The following is a 22,267-nucleotide window of genomic DNA, read 5'->3' on the forward strand; positions in this document are numbered from 1 at the left end:
TATGCCCATGGTTCCCACCACTCCTTTTAGGGATCAGGTGGTGAACCTGCAAGCACTGACCCAGGAGGAGGCAGACCCAGCCCTGGCGTTGCTGTGTCCAGTGCGTGCTTTGCGCATCTATTTGGATCGCACACAGAGCTTTAGACTCTCTGAGCAGCTCTTTGTCTGCTTTGGCGCACAGCGGAAAGGAAGCGCTGTCTCCAAGCAGAGGATCGCCCACTGGCTTGTTGACGCCATATCTATGGCATATCTCACCCAAAACATGCCGCCCCCGGTAGGGCTACGAGCCCATTCTACCCTTGATGTAGTGGCTTTTTGGGCCCTGGCCAGAGGTGCCTCTCTAACAGACATTTGCAGAGCAGCGGGCTGGGCAACACCTAACACCTTTGCAAGGTTCTACAACCTCTGGGTGGAACCGGTTTTGTCCCAGGTAGTGGCAAGCAACTTAAGCGGATAAGCCCGGGATAGCCGGCCGGGTGTATCGCTTGCACATAGCGCCTTCCACCTCCTTTTGAGCTGAAGACGTGCGCTGTTAATTCCCAGTAGTGTTCACAAAACTTGTTCCTGGTTGACTTCCTCCAAGCCCTGTGGCAGTCGAGTTTTCGGAGAGACTCATTGCCGGCCCAGTATACGTGCTAACTAAGAGCCATGTTCTGGGGTAGGTGATCCGCATGTGGCGGTTCCCTGTAAGGCTAACCCCATGCGTTCTACATCTTCTGCTAATTCGTTTCCCTGCTGGCAAACTGCATCTTCCTTGGGCAGAGCCCCTCTGCCCCAGTCTCCATGTTGTAGTAACTCCTCCCCCATTGGGCAGGATCTACCTTGAAGGCTCTCCACATGGTTGGAAAGACCATGTGACGTATTTTTCCACTTAAATATCCCCCCCCCCCTCTGAGGCGAGGTGTGGTCTCCGCGGTGTCCTCCCCTTGGGAGGGACACCCCCTGACTAGACCTGGCGGCCCAGTCGGATAATCCCCCTTCTTTTTTAGGGAGTGGAAAAAGAGAATGGGAAAAGAGGCCACGACTGGGTTAAGCCGGTCTCTATCTTTGGGTAGTCGACTTGTCCCCAAAAAGGGCCGTTTGACACTCATAACTGTGTTGGGGGAGGTTACGTGTCGACCTGGTGTGCTGGCTATGAGGCACACAGCAAGTCTACCCACCACACACCGCCAGTTCACGTAACACAGTTCAGCCTTGTGGTGTTTTGTATAGGGACCCCTAGTGTCACTACATCGACACCAACGTCGAGTGAGTGACAGATAGGGAACGTCATGGTTACTGGTGTAACCTCCGTTCCCTGATGGAGGGAACGAGACGTTGGTCCCTCCTGCCACAACGCTGAACTACCCGCTGAAATGGCCGGACCTTATATTGGCTCCTCAGCGTAAAACCTGAATGAGTGGTTGCATACCAGCTCCTTTTATACCCGTATGTTCGGGGGAGTGGCATGCAAATACCACTCGCCAATTTTCATTGGCCTTTTATCAAAGACCAGAGGTGTCTCAGGCTCCCAAGAGTGACCCCTAGTGTCACTACATCGACACCAACGTCTCGTTCCCTCCATCAGGGAACGGAGGTTACACCAGTAACCATGACATTTTCTGCAGCTCGTGCTCTTCTCCAGGAAATAGAAAAGCGAAATATGTCCCGCATTGTGATTGCCTTCTCGGCTGTATTGTTATGTAGAGCGTGTGTTTTGTCTTTGTCTCTCTCTCTCTCTCTCTTAATCGCTCTCAGGTGTGGGGTAACCAGGTGATCTGATTGTTAAATTTCCTTCCTATATAAACCAAGTGTTTCATGGCTGGGTTGTGCGATGGGTGTTCATGAGCTGTGCCATCTTGGTCACCGATGCGCTCGCGCAAATTCCCGCTGCTGGAGCGGAGAGATTGTGTGCGTCTCTGAACTTCGGAGGTCGCTGGGTTTTATTTATTTATTCTTTCAAATACAGAACGGTCAATAAATGTGTCTGTGTTTCTGCTACTCTCGTCCTCCCGCATCTTTTATTGCATTTTATTTTTAAAGTGTAACACCCATCCACTGACATACAGATGCAATCTTGGTTTATTACAATAACACTTTATATTTGGGTGAATTAGAAACCAGAACCTCTAAAAACTAGACGCAAAAAGTAACCACTAGATCAATCAGTCATGTTCTTGATTAAATTGCTGATATATGTGTTCATCTACTGACTAACAAAATCCCAAAACTGATTGTGGCAGACGTAGATTAAATTACCATATAATGTGATATATCTATTTGAGTGATTGTATAGGTCATTAAGAATGACTATTTATCAAAAAAGGTGATTTAAAATAATCTCTTATTGTGCATAAAATAATTAATATCCATGAGTTTTGCAGCACTGCCACCCAAAGTACAGTTTTCCTAGAGTGTATTTTTATTTAGAACTAAATTTGTGTTAATGTTCTCTTTCAAATGGCTTATTCCAGCTGTTACAAAGTTGATAGGCCTACAGGATGTTATTAGCAGAATAGCATTGGATATGCATGTACTCTCCATCCATGTGAACACTTAAAAAAAAAAAAAAAAAAAATTGTCCTGCATAATGTGAAGTTTATTCCAGATTGCCAGTTTTGTCAATCTAAGGAACATTTAGAATTTGTTGATATGTTTAACAGACAATGTATTGGTACTCTGGAGATTGTTTTTTTTTTTTTATGTTGGCAAATCAGTACCAAAATTGTTACTATGTGGTTCCTGTGGAAATACAATTGTATCGCAAATTCATGGATATTTAAATCCATTTGTTTTCCAAAAGCCACAGGGTGGAAACGGACCCATGGTGTTTGGGCCCATCATTGCTGCTTGGAGTTACATGGATTGTAACTCCAATTAATAAACTAGTACTTGTTGCAATGAAGATTGGTACCTTGGTCGCTTGCTTTGATGTTGCCACCCCTCATAGTATATAATACATAGAACAAATATATGAATTCTAAATGTATTTGTTAATATATGGCCATATACCAGATTTAAATACCAGAACATTTTAATTTTGCAGATGTATGTTATAGTTTACAGATTTATTGTACATCTATTTAAACCTTAGATACACTTTCTTGCATTACCTAACTGCACCTTAATTTGATGACCAAACTTTCATTGTGGCAATGTATTTGATTACGTTGTGACAACCGGAAAAGGGAATTTCCTATATTCGTAACAACAACGTAACTTTGGACATCATTACGACGTTGTGGCAACATCGAAGAACAATAGCTCTAAATATGTGTAACTATGTTCTTCAGTTAACTATGTTTATCAATAGAACGACAGATAAAGTTAAAGATCCATTTAAGATGACTAGCAAAATAACAACGTCTGTATCTTAGAAATAACAGCTTGTATTCGGGAGCAATGACGAATCACTCTCCATGGCCCTTAATCCATTAGCTAATATTTAAAATATTTATTTGAAATTTCAGCACAGTGTTTGAAATCATGTTACATGCTGTTCACATTCTTGAATGCGTTTGTTTTTGCACTAAAATTATACGCAGCGCCAAAATGAGCAAAACGTATGTGTCTCAACTCGAGACTTTTAACAGTTTAAGCTCTTTTAAACTTGACATGGTGTCTAAAAACACAAACAAGCTGTCAAGGACGTCTATCTAGCACACATTTACATTGAAATCATATATAAAACAGCGCAGACGGACACATAAACACGCTCAATGTGAACGGCCCCTCAGTGTAAGACTAGAACTCCGTAGGAAAGTTTGATTACACTTGCCTATTCTTTATTATTTGTTACTACATATCTTCACCCTGCGTGCTGAGAATGAGACACAAAACCCGTATTTATACAAAGAATCCCTAACATTCATTTAAAATCCCCATTAGTTGTGTAATAAAATGTGATTAGAATTTGAAGTGCAATTAATACAGTAGGCTATAAATCTGAAAATGGCAATGTATGCTGAACACTTGTATACTGAAAGTAAGTGTTCATAAATGTTTTTACTGATATAAAAATGTCAATTATATACAGTTGATATATGCAATATACACAATATGACAATATGACAAAAATGACAATTTAACACTTGTGGAATTTAAATGTGTACATAAATGCTCAAATATAAGAACTCTAATTGTATTTATTCGTATATAGCCAGTGGAAATTTCTCAGGGCCAGCAAAGCCTTCTCTGCTGGCATAACATGCCTAATAAATAAATATTTTTTCATCCTTTTATTCTCATTGACCATTTTGACCAAGTATTTTCAGTCACTTTCCACTCCTAATTTATCTACAAACGAATAGCAAAAAAAAAAAAAAAAAAAAAAAATATCCAATCACAATTTATTCCTCGATGCACAAAGTGTGACAACTGTTTCACAAATTGCATGCCCGAAGCCATGCTCGTTAGCTCGTGAATTCACGACTCGTGAGTCTGATCTCCACCCCGTCGGGCCTTCAGAATTCCACAGAATCCCTCAAAAGTGTAAGTGAATAGGCATCTTAAGTCAGATTGTTGGGTTCATCAGCCAATCAGATTGATTTATTTGTTCTTGTGGGTGTGTCAGTGGGTTGTGCGATGGTTGTTCGTGAGCTGTGCCATCTTGGTCACCGATGCTCTCGTGCAAATTCCCGCTGCTGAAGCAGAGAGTTTGTGTTCCTCGCTGTCTGATTTTCAGAGTTCGTTGTTTTGTTTTTTTTCTTCAAATATAGAACGGTCAATAAATGTGTCTGTGTTTCCACTACTCTCATCTCCCCACATCTTTTATTGCATTTTATTTTTAAAGTATAACACCCATCCACTGACATACAGTGGCAGACATATTCATTTCTTTGTATTTAACACATCTGCGCTGCTCTTACACTTTAGTATAGAACGACACGAACACATGCGGAGTGATACACACAGTGAAGCGTCCGAGTGCTGATGGTGTGAGACCATCAATGCTCATGGAACGTCTCTTGTCCAATCAGATTCGAGGACTGAAACTAACTGTTGTATAATATAATATAATATAATATAATATAATATAATATATCATATAATATTATATAATATATAATATAATATAATATAATAGCTAATCAGGTTGGCTGGGTTCCAACAACAGTGTAAATGCAAAATGGACCAAGACTAAAGTTGACCAAAAAGGGAGACAGATGTTTAAGTATTTTGAAATATTTATATATTTACAATATTATTTGTAATGTCATTCATAAATTTTTTAAGCCTTAGGAGAAATCATGTAATAGTTAAATACGAATAAAAGACTTCTTTATGATTTCAATGCGCTGTAGCTCGACTGATAAAGCATTGCATTTCTGATGCAAATGACTAGATTACGAGTCCTGAGGAGCATGCATGTAGACAAGAGCCGTAAGTGTTATAGAGGCACCACAAAATGACGTGGTTACTTCAGCCATTGCGTTTTTCATCTCACATTTTTTGTCGATAGTCGATAGTGCTTTTTATGGCACTATCGGTTAAGGCGCGGTCACACATACCTTTGCACAGCTGAGCCGAGTGGATTCAGCAAAAAATAACTGCCAAGCAGCCTTTTTTAATGTTGCACTTCATACTCTGGCAGACTAAAATTGAAAAGAAACTCACCACTAAAATGATATCCTTGTCCATTGTGTATATTGAGTTTAGCTGTGTACGAAGCACCGCCCACTCAGAGGTCACTGCCAAACAAAGCAACTTCCTATTGGTCAATGCAGCGAAGCTTTGCCGCAAAGTTCACCAAAATTGAACTCCACGTGAAATCCTCGAGGGGAAATTCTTCGCCACCGGAAGTCCATCGTGCAAAATTCATGATCACGTGGATTCTCATTGAGATGACATTTTCGCATGCAGAATTTTGCTGAGTAAAAGTCTGTGTGACCGTGCCTTTAGGTTTAGGATTAAGGTTTACAGTAGAGAGATAAGTTATGTTGATTTAAAACTAGCAAGATCATTAACCTAAAAAAACCCTCTGTTTGGGAATTGAACTTGCTTTTAGTACCACACAGTGAACATTTCACTTTGGAACTGCAAAAAAAACATTTAAGGAGCCACAGTCAAGCCATTTACATGTGATCAGACTCTGATATTTCTCACTCCCAGCTTCATTGTAGTTATCTACTTTTTGTTTGTGGCTTCTGACTGTACTTCAAAATATAAGTAGCTTGTAACTTGAAAAGCTACAGTTTTAAATTAGCTTCCCCAGCACTGGTTTATAGAATGGTGGTTAGAAGTTACTTGTGGTCAGTGTAAATCATGGCTGGCCTGTGATCTTTTTTCACTGCATTAGATATAGTGACGATCCTCACAGAGGGCAGCACTGATCCTTCACTCTATAGAGGATCACTCCTAATGACTTATTCATAACATTGAGCTTTTTATATTTCCTTTTCTCATAAGTCGAGTAGTATATACTCCCTCCGTTCTCTGTCATCTACAGCTCTGCCTTCATGCAGGATACAATAGAAGAAACAATGCTCCCACTCGAGGGCTCTTAAAGAGTGCCTCAGTGGGTGGGCTGTGTGTGCATAATTTTTGCATAATAAACAGTCACCAACACACTTGATTAATCATGCTTCTCACTTTCCTCTGCATATTGTATAGACATAACTGCTTATGAATTAATGTGACAGTTTAAAACATGCCTTCTAATCCCCTTCTGCTGAAAGAGGCAGCGATACCACTAAAGTGTCTAAATGAGAATGTTTACCTTTTGTCTTTGTGTGTAAATCACAGGATTACCATGAATTAATTGGGACCCCCTGTGCCAAATGACTGTCCAAAAATGCAAATCGCAAACACATCCTTGCATAAATGTAAATCAGCTTCTTTGTTGAAAACGCTGCTGTGTTTCCGGCGCACTTCTCCGCGTGCTGCCTTTGGTCAGATCCAGCTAAATAAAGCTTAAATAAATTCCTCTGGTGTGTCTTAACAGGTGACACATGCACCATGGCAGAGTATAACAAGCTGAAGAACATGCTGCTGGATATGCAACCCAGGAGCCTGATGGATGGGGATCAAACCTTAGAAAACTCGATGGACCAAAGGAGAGTCGTGGTGGACACGATGTTCAAGTATCTAGATATAAACCAGGACTGGCATCTGAACAGTGATGAACTGGCAGAGGTAAGGAGACTGCTGATGTGAGAATATGAATTAAATTAGATAATATAAACAGATAGTTCCAACTGTAAATTCTGATTGGATGAGATGCATTCAGAGCTGCTGTAAAACAGTTGATCCACACATACCTGTGTTGAATTCATACTAATGCACAGTCAAATATCACCTACAGTGGGGATAATGAACTTTGACTTTCCAGAGAAAATGTTTATTATGATTATTATTAACTCTTAAATGCATGGGTGTTTTACCAAACATGATTACATACCTTGGATTTTTAGTGACCCAGAATGTACTGTATGTCTATCACAAATGGATCTACAAAATGCCAAGATAGTTTAAAAATTTAGTTTAGAAAATAATAAAATAGAATACATTCTGTTTTATTTTATGTTTTATTTTTCATATATCAAAGAGATGATGCAAAAAAATGATAGAATGGAAATCATTACTGCTACACTGAAGTTTGGCTGTCTAACAAATATTGAGCTACACAAACGGTAATACTAAAGCTATACATACTTATACAGGTACTTATTGAGTCTTAGCCCTTTAAGCTCGGATGGGCCCGCTGGCTAAAACTGAACAAATGCTTTGAAATTTGCAGACAAATCAGAAGTGTTCCATTTTGATATATATATATATATATAAATCGCACTGTACATATTATTGCAATCAGTCAAAACATCAAACTGATCAAATAGCCATGTGACATATGTTGTTGAAAAGCTCTCAAAGAGTAGAATGCAACCAGCCTATTTGTTTTACTAACAGACAAAAATATAGTGAATAATACCGTCCTGGTTAACTTTGACAGCGCGCCTCATGAACGAGCACACACAGTCGGTGCTGGCCTGTTTGAAGGCATTCAATCAGAAAACAGCGGTTCCACTGAAACTCTTTCAGACCTCAAATTCCCTGATGGAGGGAACGAGACGTTGTGTCGATGTAGTGACACTAGGGGTCACTCTTGGGAGCCCGAGACACCTCTGGTCTTTGATAAAAGGCCAATGAAATTTGGCGAGTGGTATTTGCATGACACTCCCATGACACTCTCACATACGGGTATAAAAGGAGCTGGTATGCAACCACTCATTCAGGTTTTATGCTGAGGAGCCGAGACATGGTCCGGCCATTTCAGCGGGTAGTTCAGCGTTGTGGCAGGAGGGACACAATGTCTCATTCCCTTCATCAGGGAACGGAGGTTACGCAAGTAACCAGGACGTTCCCTATCTGTCACTCATTCGAAGGGGTGTCGATGTAGTGACACTAGGGGTCCCTATACGAAACGCCACAAATGGCTGAACTGTGTTACGTGAACTGGCGGTGTGTGACGGGCAGACCACTGTGTGCCTCGTAGCCAGCACACCAGGTCAACACGTAACCTCCCCCAACATAGTTATGAGTGTCGAACGGCCCTTTGGGGACAAGTCGACTACCCAAAAGATAGAGACAGGCTAACCCAGTGGTCTTGCCGACCATGTGGAGAGTCTTCAAGGTAGATCCTACCCAACGGGGGAGGAGTTACTACAAACATGGAGACTGGAGCAGAGGGGCTCTGCCCAAGGAAGATGCAGTTTGCCAACAGGGAAACGAATTAGCAGAAGATATACATCGCATGGGGTTTACCTTACAGGGAACCGCCACATGCGGAGCACCTACTCCAGAACAGGGCTCTTAGTTAGCATGTGTACTGGGCCGGCAGCGAGTCTCTCGGAAAACTCGACTGCCATAGGGCTCAGAGGAAGTCAACCAGGGAACATAGTTTGTGAACACTACTGAGAATTAATGGCGCACATCTTCAGCTCAAAAGAGATGGAAGGCGCTAAGTGGAAATGATACACCCGGCCAGCTATCCCAGGCTTATCCACTTGTATTGCATGCCACTACCTGGGACAAAACCGGTTCCACCCAGAGGTTGTAGAACCTTGCAAAGGTGTTAGGTGTTGCCCAGCCTGCTGCTCTGCAAATGTCTGTTAGAGAGGCACCCCTGGCCAGGGCTCAGGAGGCTGCTTTACCCCTGGTAGAATGGGCACATAGCCCTTCTGGGGGTGGTACGTCCTGGGCGTGATATGCCATAGCTATGGCGTCAATGAGCCAGTGGGCGATCTTCTACTTGGAGACAGCGCTTCCTTTCCGCTGTGTACCAAAGCAGACAAAGAGCTGCTCAGAGATTCTAAAGCTCTGCGTGCGATCCAAATAGATGCGTAAAGTGCGCACCGGACACAGCAATGACAGGACTGGGTCTGCCTCCTCCTGGGGCAGCGCTCGCAGGTTCACCACCTGGTTCCTAAAAGGGGTCGTGGGAACCTTGGGCACATAGCCCGGTCGAGGTCTCAGGATCACGTGAGAGTAGCCCGGAGCGATCTCCAGGCACGTTTCGCTGACAGAGAACGCTTGCAGGTCTCCTACCCTCTTGATGGAAGTGAGCGCAGTCAGGAGGGCAGTCTTCAAAGAGAGTGCCTTAAACTCAGCTGACTGCAAAGGCTCAAAGGGGGCTCTCTGTAGACCCTGAAGAACTACAGAGAGGTCCCATGAGGGAATGAGGCGTGGTCTGGAGGGATTCAGCCTCCTGGCGCCTCTCAGAAACATGACGATCAGGTCGTGATTCCCTAAGGACTTACCGTTGACTGCGTCGTGGTGTGCTGCTATGGCGGCAACTTACACCTTCAATATGGAAGGGGACAGCCACCCTTTCAACCTCTCCTGCAGGAAGGAAAGCACTGATCTGACTACGCATCTCTGGGGTCTTAGGGAACAGCCACTTAGCGAACAGACGCCACTTAAAGGCATACAGGCACCTCGTAGTGGGGGCCCTAGCCTGAGTGATCGTGTCTACCACCACGGGTGGTAGACCGCTTAGGTCTTCCGCATCTCGTCCAGGGGCCAGACATGGAGATTCCAGAGGTCTGGTTGCGGGTGCCAGATGGTGCCCCGCCCCTGAGAAAGAAGGTCCTTCCTCAGGGGAATTCACCAGTGGGGGCTGTCACGAGCAGCGTGAGGTCCAAGAACCACATCTGGGTGGGTCAGTAGAGTGCTACCAGGATGACCTGCTCCTCATCCTCCCTGACCTTGCACAGGGTCTGTGCAAGTAGGCTCACTGGGGGAAACACATATTTGTGCAGGCCAGGGGGCCAGCTGTGTGCCAGCGTGTCTATGCCGAGGGGGGCCTCGGCCAGGGCGTACCAGAGCAGGCAGTGGGAGGATTCTTGGGAGATGAACAGGTGCACCTGTACCTGTCTAAATCGACTCCAAATCAGTTGGACCACCTGAGGGTGGAGCCTCCACTCTCCCCTGAGGGTAACCTGCCGTGACAGCGCGTCTGCTGTAGTGTTGAGGTTGCCCAGGATGTAAGTGGCTCGTAGCGACTTGAAGTGCTGCTGACTCCAGAGGAGGAGACGGCGGGTGAGTTGTGTCATACTATGAGAGCGCAGACCGCCTTGGCTGTTGATATATGCTACCGTTGCCGTGTTGTCTGTCCGAACTAACACGTGCTTGCCCTGGATGAATGGCCGAAACCTCCGCAGGGCGAGCAGAATTGTCAACAACTCGAGGCAGTTGATGTGCCAATGCAGTCGCGGGCCTGTCCACAAGCCGGTGGCTGTGTGCCCATTGCAGACAGCGCCACAGCCTGTTTTGGAGGCGTCCGTCGAGACCACGCCACACCTGGAGACCAGTTCTAGGAGAACACCTGCCCGTAGAAATGAGAGGTCGGTCCAAGGGCTGAAAAGACGGTGACAGACCGACGTGATGACCATGCGATGTGTCCCGCGGCGCCATGCCCATCTCGGGACTCGAGTCTGAAGCCAGTGCTGAAGCGGTCTCATATGCATCAACCCGAGCGGGGTGGCCACCACTGAGGATGCCATTTGCCCCAGGAGCCTCTGAAAGAGTTTCAGTGGAACCGCTGTTTTCTGATTGAATGCCTTCAAACAGGCCAGCACCGACTGTGCGTGCTCGTTCATGAGGCGCGCTGTCAAAGTGACTGAGTCCAACTCCAAACCAAGGAAACAGATGCTCTGAACCGGGAGGAGCTTGCTCTTTTCCCAGTTGACCCGAAGCCCTAGTTGGCTGAGGTGTGAGAGCACCAAGTCCCTGTGTGCACACAACATGTCACGAGAGTGAGCTAGGATTAGCCAATCGTCAAGATAGTTGAGAAAGTGAATGCCCACTTCCCTTAACGGGGCAAGGGCTGCCTCTGCGACTTTAGCGAAGACGCGAGGAGACAAGGACAAAGGAGAAAGGGAGGACCTTGTACTGATACGCCTGACCCTTGAATGCAAACCGCAGGAAGGGTCTGTGTCGAGGTAGAATCGAGACGTGGAAGTACACATCCTTCAGTTCTACTGCCACGAACCAATCTTGATGCTGGACGCTCCCCTGAATGACGGCCGTGCACACCGGATACGTGTCCCAGGGAACAAGGAAACCACTCTTGCTGAACTCTTGGGTACTGCAGCCACTTGGGCATGCAGCGCAATTAAATGCAAAGGTAACAAAAAGATTCTCCTCCCAGCCTTCGACCAGGGGATGGAGAGGTCTGCGTACCAGCTCCAGAGCAGCGGGTTTTGTCGTCCCTGGGTCGCCCATCTTAAGAGCGCTTTGAAGCATTTCACGGGTTCTTGGCGGCCACAAGACGGGTGGCGTCTGCTTCCTGCGGTGCCTCCACGCCGGGGCCAGGCCGAAGGGGCGGGCTGAGGCGGAGCCTGTGCAGTCACCACAGGGGGACGCCCTTGGTGGCAAGCAGATGGGGTGTGGGATCTTGAGCTGCGCCGGGGCAGGATATGCCAGATAGCCTCCATCTGCTGCTCCACCGTCGAGAACTGCTGGACAAAGTCCTTGACGGTGTCACTGAATAGGCCAGCCTGGGAAATGGGGGCATCAAGGAACCGTGTCCTGTCGGCCTCACCCATCTCGACCAGGTTAAGCCAAAGGTGGCGCTCCTGGACCACTAATGTGGACATCGTCTGCCCGAGAGACCGCGCCGTGACCTCCGTCGCTCAGAAAGTGAGGTCGGTCGCCGATCGCAGTTCCTGCATCAATCCCGGGGTGGAACTACCCTCGTGCCTGTGACCAGGTGACCGCACCCGAAGCTGAGGCTTCTGCGTCCGACTGGACGAGCCCACTCTCCGATGCTTTGCTCGAGAGCTCATCACTTTCGCGGGCTCCGAATAAGAGGTCGAACTCGCCGTGAGATGAGCCGGCGGACTCATCTAGAAGCCCGATCGGGGCAGACAGGCATTCTGGGGAATGGGAGGTCCGCGGGGGGATACCCGGCGGAGGCGGTCCCATTGGGGTCCCCACATTGCCCCCAGTGCTAGCCGCGCTGGCCTCATACCCGTGGGTAAATGGACCGAGGCGGGGAGCATCTGGGGTGGCTTGCTTTCTTACGACGGCAAGCCACAACCGTACCGTTTCCATGGACATGTCCTCGCAATGAGTACATGACCCATCCACAAATGCTGACTCCACGTGAGCAGTGCCCAGACATGAAAGACAGTGATCGTGACTGTCAGAAGGCGAGAGATAATGAGCGCAACCAGGAATAACACACAAGGAAAGGCATCTTTAAAAAGAAGCATCTTTAAAAAGACATTCCGTGTGTGCCGCTCTTTTAGAGAAATATACTCTTTTAGAGAAATATACTCTTTTAGAGAAATACACTCTTATTTATGCCAAAGCACTCAGGGGCATTCTCTGCAGTGCACCAGTGCAGAGGAGGGAGAAGCCGCTGAAATGCGCTGTCAGATCCAGCAGAGGTGAATGATCGTGGGAATTCAGCTCAGTGAGCATGACCGTTCGGCTCCGAAGAGAAAATCTGAATGAGTGGTTGCATACCAGCTCCTTTTATACCCGTATGTCCGGGGGAGTGGCATGCAGATACCACTCGCCAATTTTCATTGGCCTTTTATCAAAGACCAGAGGTGTCTCGGGCTCCTAAGAGTGACCCCTAGTGTCACTACATTGACAGATAGGGAACTAAATATATGTCTTGGACAATTATGTTGGTGTTGCTTATTGTCATGTTTATGTGTTTTGTTCTTGTTTTCATGTCTTATTTTCAAGTTTAGTTCCTGTTCCTGTCATGTCATGTGATTTCCTGTTCCCTCATGTGATCTTATCATGTGTTTCCCCTGTTCATGTGTCTTGTTTTCATTGGTTCATTGAATGATTACTTTGTTATTAGTCTTGTCTTTTCATTAGTTTAAGTTCATTTAGTCTTGTTATCTTGTTTATAGTTTAGTCTTGTGATTGTTTGTCTTGTTTACCTGTTACCCATGTCCTTGTATTTAAGCCCTCATGTTTGCCATTGTCTAGTGTCAGGTATTGTGTATGTAACTTTGTTGTATCGTCAAGTCAAGTCAAGTCAAGTCTTTAGTCAAGTCAAGTCTTTAGTCAAGTCAAGTCGTTCATGTTTTTGTTTTGTTCACGTTAGTTGTCAGGGTTTTTGGATCTCATGTTTGGAAATAAACTGCACTTGGGTTCATCGTCTCTTCATCTGCCTGTTTCCAGCATCGTTACAGAATACCTGACCACCCATAATGAACCCAGTAGTTCAGCTCCTTCGTCTACGCCAGGGGACTTGTCCCCTGGAGGAGTATGTTGAGGAATTATGTGCTCTGGCCTGCAGGGTGGATTTTAATGAGGTGGCCCTCAAGGACTGTTTCTGTTTCGGGCTTAATGAGCTGATTTCCTCTTTAATGCCTGACGGTTGGTGTGCCGACGGCCTTGCTCGGTATATCTGCCCATGTACACGAACACAGAGGTTGTCTCCGAGTCTCTGCCCATGTACTCTACCACAGAGGTCGTACCCGAGTCTCTGTCTACACCCACGACCACAGAGGTATTCCCGAGTTCCACATCATGGCCGCCAAGCCCGAGTTCCATGTCATGGCCGCCAAGCCCGAGTTCCACGTCATGGCCGCCAAGCCCGAGTTCCACGTCATGGCCGCCAAGCCCGAGTTTCACATCATGGCTGCTAAGCCCGAGTTCCACGTCATGGCCACCACGCCAGAATCAGCTCCGTGCCATGTCACCGCCACACCAGAGTCAGCTCCGTGCCATGTCACCGCCACGCCAGAGTCAGCTCCGTGCCATGTCTCCGCCACGCCAGAGTCAGCTCCGTGCCATGTCTCCGCCACGCCAGAGTCAGTTCCGTGCCATGTCACCGCCATGCCAGAATCAGCTCCATGCCATGTCTCCGCCGAACCTCAGTCTGCTCCGTGCCATGTCACAAGCAAGTCTCTGCTCCTCAGTCCAGGCCCACCTCTGCTCCACGGTCCAGGCCCGCCTCTGCTCCACTGGAGACCTCCATCCCTGTGGCTCTGCCTTGGTCCTCATCCCCATCGGCTCCACCCCTCGAGCCTCTCAGGGCCCCATTTTCCACTGGCTTTGATCTGTTCCCACGCCCCATGCCCTGTCTCGACAGGCCACGTCTCAAGGACCCCACTCCCCACCACCCCCCAGCTCCCTAATTAACTTTGTTATGTTTTGGGGTATCGGGAGCCGGACCTAGAGGGGGGATATGTCATGTTTATGTGTTTTGTTCTTGTTTTCATGTCTTATTTTCATGTTTAGTGCCTTTTCCTGTCATGTCATGTGATTTTCCTGTTTCCTCATGTGATCTTCTCGTGTGTTTCCCCTGTTCATGTGTCTTGTTTTCATTGGTTCATTGTTTGATTACTTTGTTATTAGTCTAGTCTTTTCATTGGTTTAAGTTCATTTAGTCTTGTTATCTTGTTTATAGTTTAGTCTTGTGATTGTTTGTCTTGTTTACCTGTTACCCATGTCCTTGTATTTAAGCCCTCATATTTGCCATTGTCTAGTGTCAGATATTGTGTATGTAACTTTGTATTGAAGTCAAGTTTAAGTCAAGTCATGTTTTGTTTATGTCACGTCTAGTCGTTCATTTTTGTTTTGTTCACGTTAGTAGTCAGGGTTTTTGGATCTCACGTTTGGAAATAAACTGCCTTTGGGTTCATCACTTCACCATCGTCTCTTCGTCTGCCTGTTCCAGCATCGTTACACTTATATGCCGCATTTTCATTTAAAACTTCACGAAAAATAAACAACATAAAATATCACCTGCCATTACTTACAGGAGGTGATTATCTTTCAAATGAACTCACACACAAGGTAATCAGATGCAAAGATCATTAGACAATCCACATGAACCTCGGAGCTAGTCCTGTTTTTAAAGGTTTATAAGTTATCATTAAATGTCAATTCCCTTCTTGAAAAAGTGGATGGATATTTACTTATGAAACCACTCTCTAGTTCTGTGCTCTGTTGAACATTAACACCATTGGAGCATGTTTCAGACAATTAGAATCAAGAATTCATCAATGCTATGGTATGATATCTGTAATTATCTTCCATGTTCTTTCACAGATCTCCATAACGAAGCATTTGGAGGATATCTTACTGGAATGCACAATGCAAGACCTCCTGCGGTATGATGATTACAACAATGACGGTCATCTGACCCTCCAAGAGCTGTACACAGCCTTCCGTAAGTTCTACCTGAGCAATAGCCTCACTAATGAAACCCTATCAGAACAAATTATCCTCTCTCACCATGTGGCAAATCTGCAGCAAGGCTCTCTCTGAGTTGCTTAGCCCATTTGTGGCGAAGCAAGCACCTGATGCTCTGGGCCAATAAATGCTAATCATGATCCAATAATGACAGATGAGAGCTTTTGGCAGAAAAAGAGAGATGATGTGGAAGCCAAGATTACCTCACATCATCCATCGTCCAAGGCTGCATAAAGCAAACTGCCTTATTTCATTCTTACAGAATTTCCAAAGTGGTCCCAGCTCCTCAAATGAACAACTTAAACTAAAATTACACATCCATTCCATGAGCAGATACATCAAACATTTAGAGGTGCCGTGACTTTAATTTTGGAGATTTAGCTACTGGGGCAAAAAACAGGGGTCCATTAATCAGCACCAGCCATTAACCACGGCAATGACTGGGTTTAGCTGACTGCTTGTTGTCATTATATTGTCCTTTTGCTTTTAGTACCTAACCGGGATGCAGTGTAGCCAGCATTGGTTCTCAGATGAAAAGGATAAAGGTAGGTGTTTAACTAGAAAGTCAAAGAGACGAGTGTAATAAACATCATGTTGGTCAGGCCCCTCTCAAGGTTAGCCGTGTTGCTGCGGTGGGATATTTGAAGGATTCTGTCTGGAATGAGGGGAAATATCATTGCAGAGAGGATCATTCCTGAAATTGACGGACTCAGGTGTTCCACACAAACACAGGTCCCTGAGGATAGCTAACTCCATGATTCTCTGCTCGCTCACCACATTTGAAGTCTGTAGAGAAAGACACAAGAATTGCTTATAGCTTTTTTCGCTGACAAAAATCATTTTCATGGTTTATTATGGCATATCTTAGTTTTTCTGCTTTTTCATGCTGTCTGTGTAATGCTAATATGAGACGAAACATTTACCTGTGCACTATTTTTGCTTTTTTATTTGTTTTGTATTCATTATAATCACAATGGTCATATTTTACATTCATGTTCCCTTAGTTAAAGATTTATAAAAAGTTTCATTAATGACGAAATAAGCCATTTAAATATGCTTTATAAATTATTGATATGCAGTTATAACAAAATGAATAAAAATAGACAGTTTCAATGCAATACTTGGCAAATAGTAAGCGATTTGACCTCTCATGTTATAAATGCTTAATAACACTTTTCAATATAAATAACCTAAGAGTATACCTTAAAGTAAAGTGGACACATATGAAGAATTTAACTTAGTAGGCGTAAAATGCCCGGATGTTCTACTATTTCCAGTGAGTAGGGCCGTTTCTAGGCATAAATGCCATCATCCCCCTGGACAAATGAGATCACCAATGATGACATCTCTTTTGTAGATTGGAGTGTCTATAATGAGGTTGCCACTAATGCAAGTAGCCAATGTTGCCCATCTGCTCAAGGTTCAATGTTTTGTGCATTCTGAGATGCTATTCTGCTTACTGCAATAGTACAGAGGGGTTATCTGATTTACCGTAGCCTTTCCGTCAGCTTGGGCCATTCTCTGTTGAGCTTTCTCATCAACAAGGCGTTTCCATCCGCAGAGCTGCCGCTCTCTGTATGTTTTTGTTTTTACCATTCTGAGTAAACTCTAGAGACTGTTGTGTGTGAAAATCCCAGGAGATCAGCAGTTACAGAAATACTCAAACCAGCCTGTCTGTCACCAACAATCATGCCCCATTCCCCATTCTGATGGTTGATGTAAACATTGACTGAAGCTCCTGACCCATATCTGCATTATTTTTTGCATTGCACTGCTGCCAAACGATTGGCTGATTAGATATTTGCATTATTATGTAGGTGTACAGGTCTTCCTAATAAAGTGCTCAGTGAGTGTAGACACCGGAACATCATAGATACTTTGTGCCAGTAAACAACCACCTAACAACCACCCAGAACATCCTAGCAACCACATAGCAATGTCATGGTCAGAGAAAGAGAGCATCTATTTAGTCTGTTTTCACGCTCACATTAATGGTGGAATTATTAAGACACTTAGCTGCTCTGTCAAGCTGCAGCCATCAACAGATCTGATTAATGAATCAAGAGAATGCTTTGACAGTCAGGAGTTTGAGAGGATCAGAGAGAGAATAAGACAGATAGAGAAAGAGGAAGTGTGTTTGGGAATGTGAAATCCAAACTGACTATTTACTTTCTTAACACACATTCTAAAAAAACTCCATCAATCACAGAGATTGCTGTTATAATGTGATTATTTTGCAATACACATTTATTGTTTTTATACTTATGATCATTTACTTAAAGTCAGTAGTTTTATATTGTACCATAAATTATTTTTTTAATTTGATTTGCATTCGCAAAGATTGAAGTTCATTCCCACATGAAAGGATTACAGTATACAGTCTTTTTTATTTAAGATCCTCAAATTAAAGTTTGTAATGTTGTGAGTCATCTCATACTGTAGCTGATTGGTTATAGGTTCATGGCTTGGATTATCGAATATTTTTTTTTTTAAATCCCTATGGAGAAAATGAATGGGAAAAAGTGGACAGTCGTTATTGCACTTTATAACGCACTAACTCAGTAATTTAATGCCGGTTAATGTTTATGTAGCAAAGATAATGGCAATAACAGCAAATAATGATAGATTTGAAAAAGAAGCATCATCACTGGGATATGTAGAGATACTCTGGTGGGTGAACAAGACCTTTAGTCTCCATGTTCCAGTCAAGAAGCCTCCTAAAAAATAGTGTCTGCTGTGGAGTAATCCTCCACAATCCACTGCAAACTCCAAACGGATTTTACTGTGACTTCAGTGACAGTAGTCAGATGTTTTTGAGCTAAACTTGGTCTGTGCTTACTGAAATTCAAACCATTGCCTCCAGTGGCTGAAGCGGGAAGTGTTTTTGAACGTATAGAAACGTGTGAGCTCAAGTTTCCATGTAAAATGTCCCCAGAGTGTCACCAAAAGTGAGTCTTTTTAATTGTAAATGATGTAATAAAGGGAAGATACTCTAAACCTAAATCTAACCGTCAGTGGCGTACAAATGTAATCTTTGAAGGAAAATGCAATCTCTGAATCACACTCGTTATTGATTATGCAAACAATTTTACTTCATTTTTCAACGCAGAATGAGAACCTGGGTCTCCGACACTATTGATGCAATGTGCTGTCAGTCATGCCACAGCAGAAGGTAAACATACTAGAAGTGATGCAAAAATGTCTGATGGGAGATGTCTCTTGCCAGTAACTCCACAGAATGGGGTCGATGTCAGGGTACTGTAACATTAGGAAGCAACATTTCGACTTCCTGTCATGATGGCAAACTCACATTCAGCTCTGGTTTGAGCATAACCTAATACATTTTTAACATGAGCTAAACCTTTGCTTTTTTTATGATGCAATTTCATGACACAATTTCATCTTATCTGTGCCAAAAACCCTTGTTGGAATACCAGCACACAAGCATTCTGTGATGTCCTCCAGCATTCAAAACACAATATACAGTATGCTGGTGACCAGCTTTGTGTTTTGTTTTGTTTTTCAGCAGGGAGAAATTAAAATAGTTGTGAATGCCATTTCATGTTGACTTAAAACATTAAAGGAGGAGAGCACTAGAGACAGACGATGCCCAAAATTTATGATTAACCAGAAAGAATCTTCAAGACAAAGAGGCAAAGAATAAGAGGAATCATTGAAGGAATGAGTGAACAAGTGTAATTGGTTGAGAAGGGGTCCTGCTGAGAGCATGGCTTCTGTATCTGACCACACCGCTGAAGGTTATAGGGTCTTTCTGATGAAACACAGGTCAGTCAAGGTTTTTTGCGTTTCAAAAGGGGTCACATGCGTCTTCTGGAGTGTAAATTACTGAGTTGGCCAAGTAGTTAATTAAACATAATGAATGAAGACAATAGCTCTGTTCTAAAACCAAGTGCGCTGCCTTTCTGTCTACTGCTTGTATGTGCGTCCCTTCATGTGAAGTGCACAAGAGACTCGATAAGGGACAGTATAAGCGAGAAGAGGTGCTCAATATGGTTACTCTGGGAATTGAACGTCTCACCTTTCAGTTACAGTTTTTTTATTCATTTTGGTACAATTTTCACACATACTGTAAGTGGTAAATTTTCAAAACTCTTAGTACTAAAAACCAATCTGATCACACTTGTAACAAACTAGTCTTTCAAAACCTGCTAACATGCATTCAGTATCAATCAGTTCTTTTCAGAATGTAATTTACTGTAGATGTTGATTCTTTACAAACACCTAAAATTACCAAACCAGTTGAAAATCTACTGATATACCAAATGATTCATTCATTAACCATAACAATCAGTGTGATGAAATGATAGTCACATATATAAAATTAAATGGGAACGGATTCAAATGAAAAGTTTGATGTTAATAATAGAGGTCGACCGAAAATAGATTTTGCAGATACCAATAACTAAGGTGGTGGAAAAGGCCAACAACGATTTATCGGCCGATAGTTTTTAAAATCGATCCATACAAGCAATAACCTCGATACACAAGAATAACACACTATAAATATAGCTGCGAGCAGTGATGACGGGCCCAAGCACCATGGGTCCATTTCCACCCGTTGGCTTTTGGAAAACAATGCAAGGTGGACATGTGCATTTGGCATTTGACATTATTCTACACAATTTGAAGCAACTTGGGTAAATATAAGATAATTCTTTTAAAGTCTCTTTTAAGAGCCATGCTTCCTGCTGCCCGGTGGTGGCATTATGTCCGTAACCCAAAATAGTCAAATCCATGTGATTAGCCCCAACATACATCTCAATTTTGATCTAAATCACACATTGCACACAGAAGATGTGAGACACTGCTGTTTCCCATTTTTTGCCATTAATTTAATGCCTCGCTATGGCAACGCCGTTTGATATTTCAAAATCTGTTTGCAATTTAGCATCTTCAGTATCTTGGCATAATGTTGTCTATATGTGGTGACAGTCTCATGAATCCCCTAGGAGGAGTATTTAAAAGTTCAGAGAATGCAATATTCAAAAAAATCCAAAATGGATGACTTCCTGTTGGGCGGAGCTAATAATTATAATTCTGAAAGTTGTCCAGCTTGATGAGAACTATATATGTAGGTGACTGTAGGTGCTACAGAGGCCGTCTTACATGCCCATTTTAAACCTGTTAACTGTCACTGGCCAACAAGTGGGCCATTTGGATGTGGCTATAAAACAAATGCTTTGTTTTATTCACAAACTTGGTATCAAATTAAAGCTTAAAAACTCAACTTTAATCTTCTGAAGTCTATTTTGCAATTAGAACATTACAGTGAAAACATTTAAAAATGTTAATAGTGCATTTTTAAAACATGCGATATGTGAGCGTCAGTACTTATGTTTCATGTTCCCTGCTTATGATCCAATCCAATGATTAAAGAAAAAAACAGCATGCATTTCATTGTAAGTGACCACTGATGAAAATGCAACAACCACATCAGATTGGTTAAGTAACATTATTACCTTCTAGTTTAAATTCTGTTAATATGTTTGAATCTGTGATTTAGCAGCTTTATTCACCTGAAATGTCCACTAACATTATGCCAGTGGTTTTTAATGGAAGTTTATTATACAGGATAAGCTTTTATGTATATAAATATGTTTGATGCTATTTGTTAAAATACATTTATACATAATATAAATGTGAATCTATCAGGGGTGTAACAGTTCTCGGTAAAAAAACAAACCGCATGGTTCACCACCCACGGTTTGGTAAGCATTTGCTCCGTGGTTCATCTCTAGTTTAATAACACATCTGGATCATACACTTTGGCAAAGAAAATAAAGCGCTAAATAGACATGTGCAGTTGTAACCTCCGCTAATGCACCTGTATGGCTCTGTAGATGGACACACTTCACCTGTGTTTCATGTGGGTTAACTTTCTACAGGGATAAGTTGTCCTATTAATGTAAGTTTGTTAAGTCAGTTGATGATTCACAGTTCTGCATGCATTAGTGTGAAGTTGAAAATGGCAAGCTGAGAAAGAAGCCCCTGCATCATTCAAGTCTCCTGTCTGGGAACTTTTTCATTTTGCAGTCAATCAAAACAGCAATGGTCAAAAAACCTTTACAAAACAGGCATTGTTTGCAGACATTGCTTGATGCGAGTGCCATGTACTGGTAATACATCGATGTTTGATTATTTATTTATGCTGACATCACCTGGGAATATATAGCACGCGGTGCGCACAGAGCCGCAGGTGAGCCCGAAACTGCACACAGACACAATCCTTTCCGTCTTTAAACAGGCACTCGCTGCTAGTTCGGACAGACATGAAACAAAAACTAAAGTGCTCGGGGTGTTCATTGCTAAAGTTATGTTGCCCTTACTCTGTTGATGAAGATGTGGGTTTTCCACGTGTGATTTAAACACTCATGTTGCATTACAACATATCTTCTAGCATACATATTTACAGCAAGGTTATTCATTCTATAGTGATGAGTGATGAGTAGCTGAATATAGGTTGAGTTGAATATGAAATGCACATTATGTTGATGCATAAATGCAGGTATTAAGATAAATGTTGAGTTAGTAATTAGAGCATTTTTTGTTAGTTAAATTAACCATGGTTTTATTCAGTAATACTGTAGTAGCCATGACTGAA

General features: G+C 43.3%; 1 protein-coding gene across 1 annotated transcript in view; it reads left to right on the top strand.

The window, feature by feature from the left end:
* Positions 1-22,267, top strand: part of LOC127429129 (follistatin-related protein 4-like) — a 503,881-nt gene that overhangs the window by 324,624 nt on the left and 156,990 nt on the right. Inside the window, exons 5-6 of the mRNA XM_051677965.1 lie at positions 6,923-7,113; positions 15,502-15,622. Of these exons, the coding sequence (XP_051533925.1) occupies positions 6,923-7,113; positions 15,502-15,622 (312 nt within the window). The remainder of the gene's footprint in view (positions 1-6,922; positions 7,114-15,501; positions 15,623-22,267) is intronic.

Source organism: Myxocyprinus asiaticus, chromosome 38 (genome assembly GCF_019703515.2).
Source record: "Myxocyprinus asiaticus isolate MX2 ecotype Aquarium Trade chromosome 38, UBuf_Myxa_2, whole genome shotgun sequence".
Classification (NCBI taxonomy): Eukaryota; Metazoa; Chordata; class Actinopteri; order Cypriniformes; family Catostomidae; genus Myxocyprinus; species Myxocyprinus asiaticus.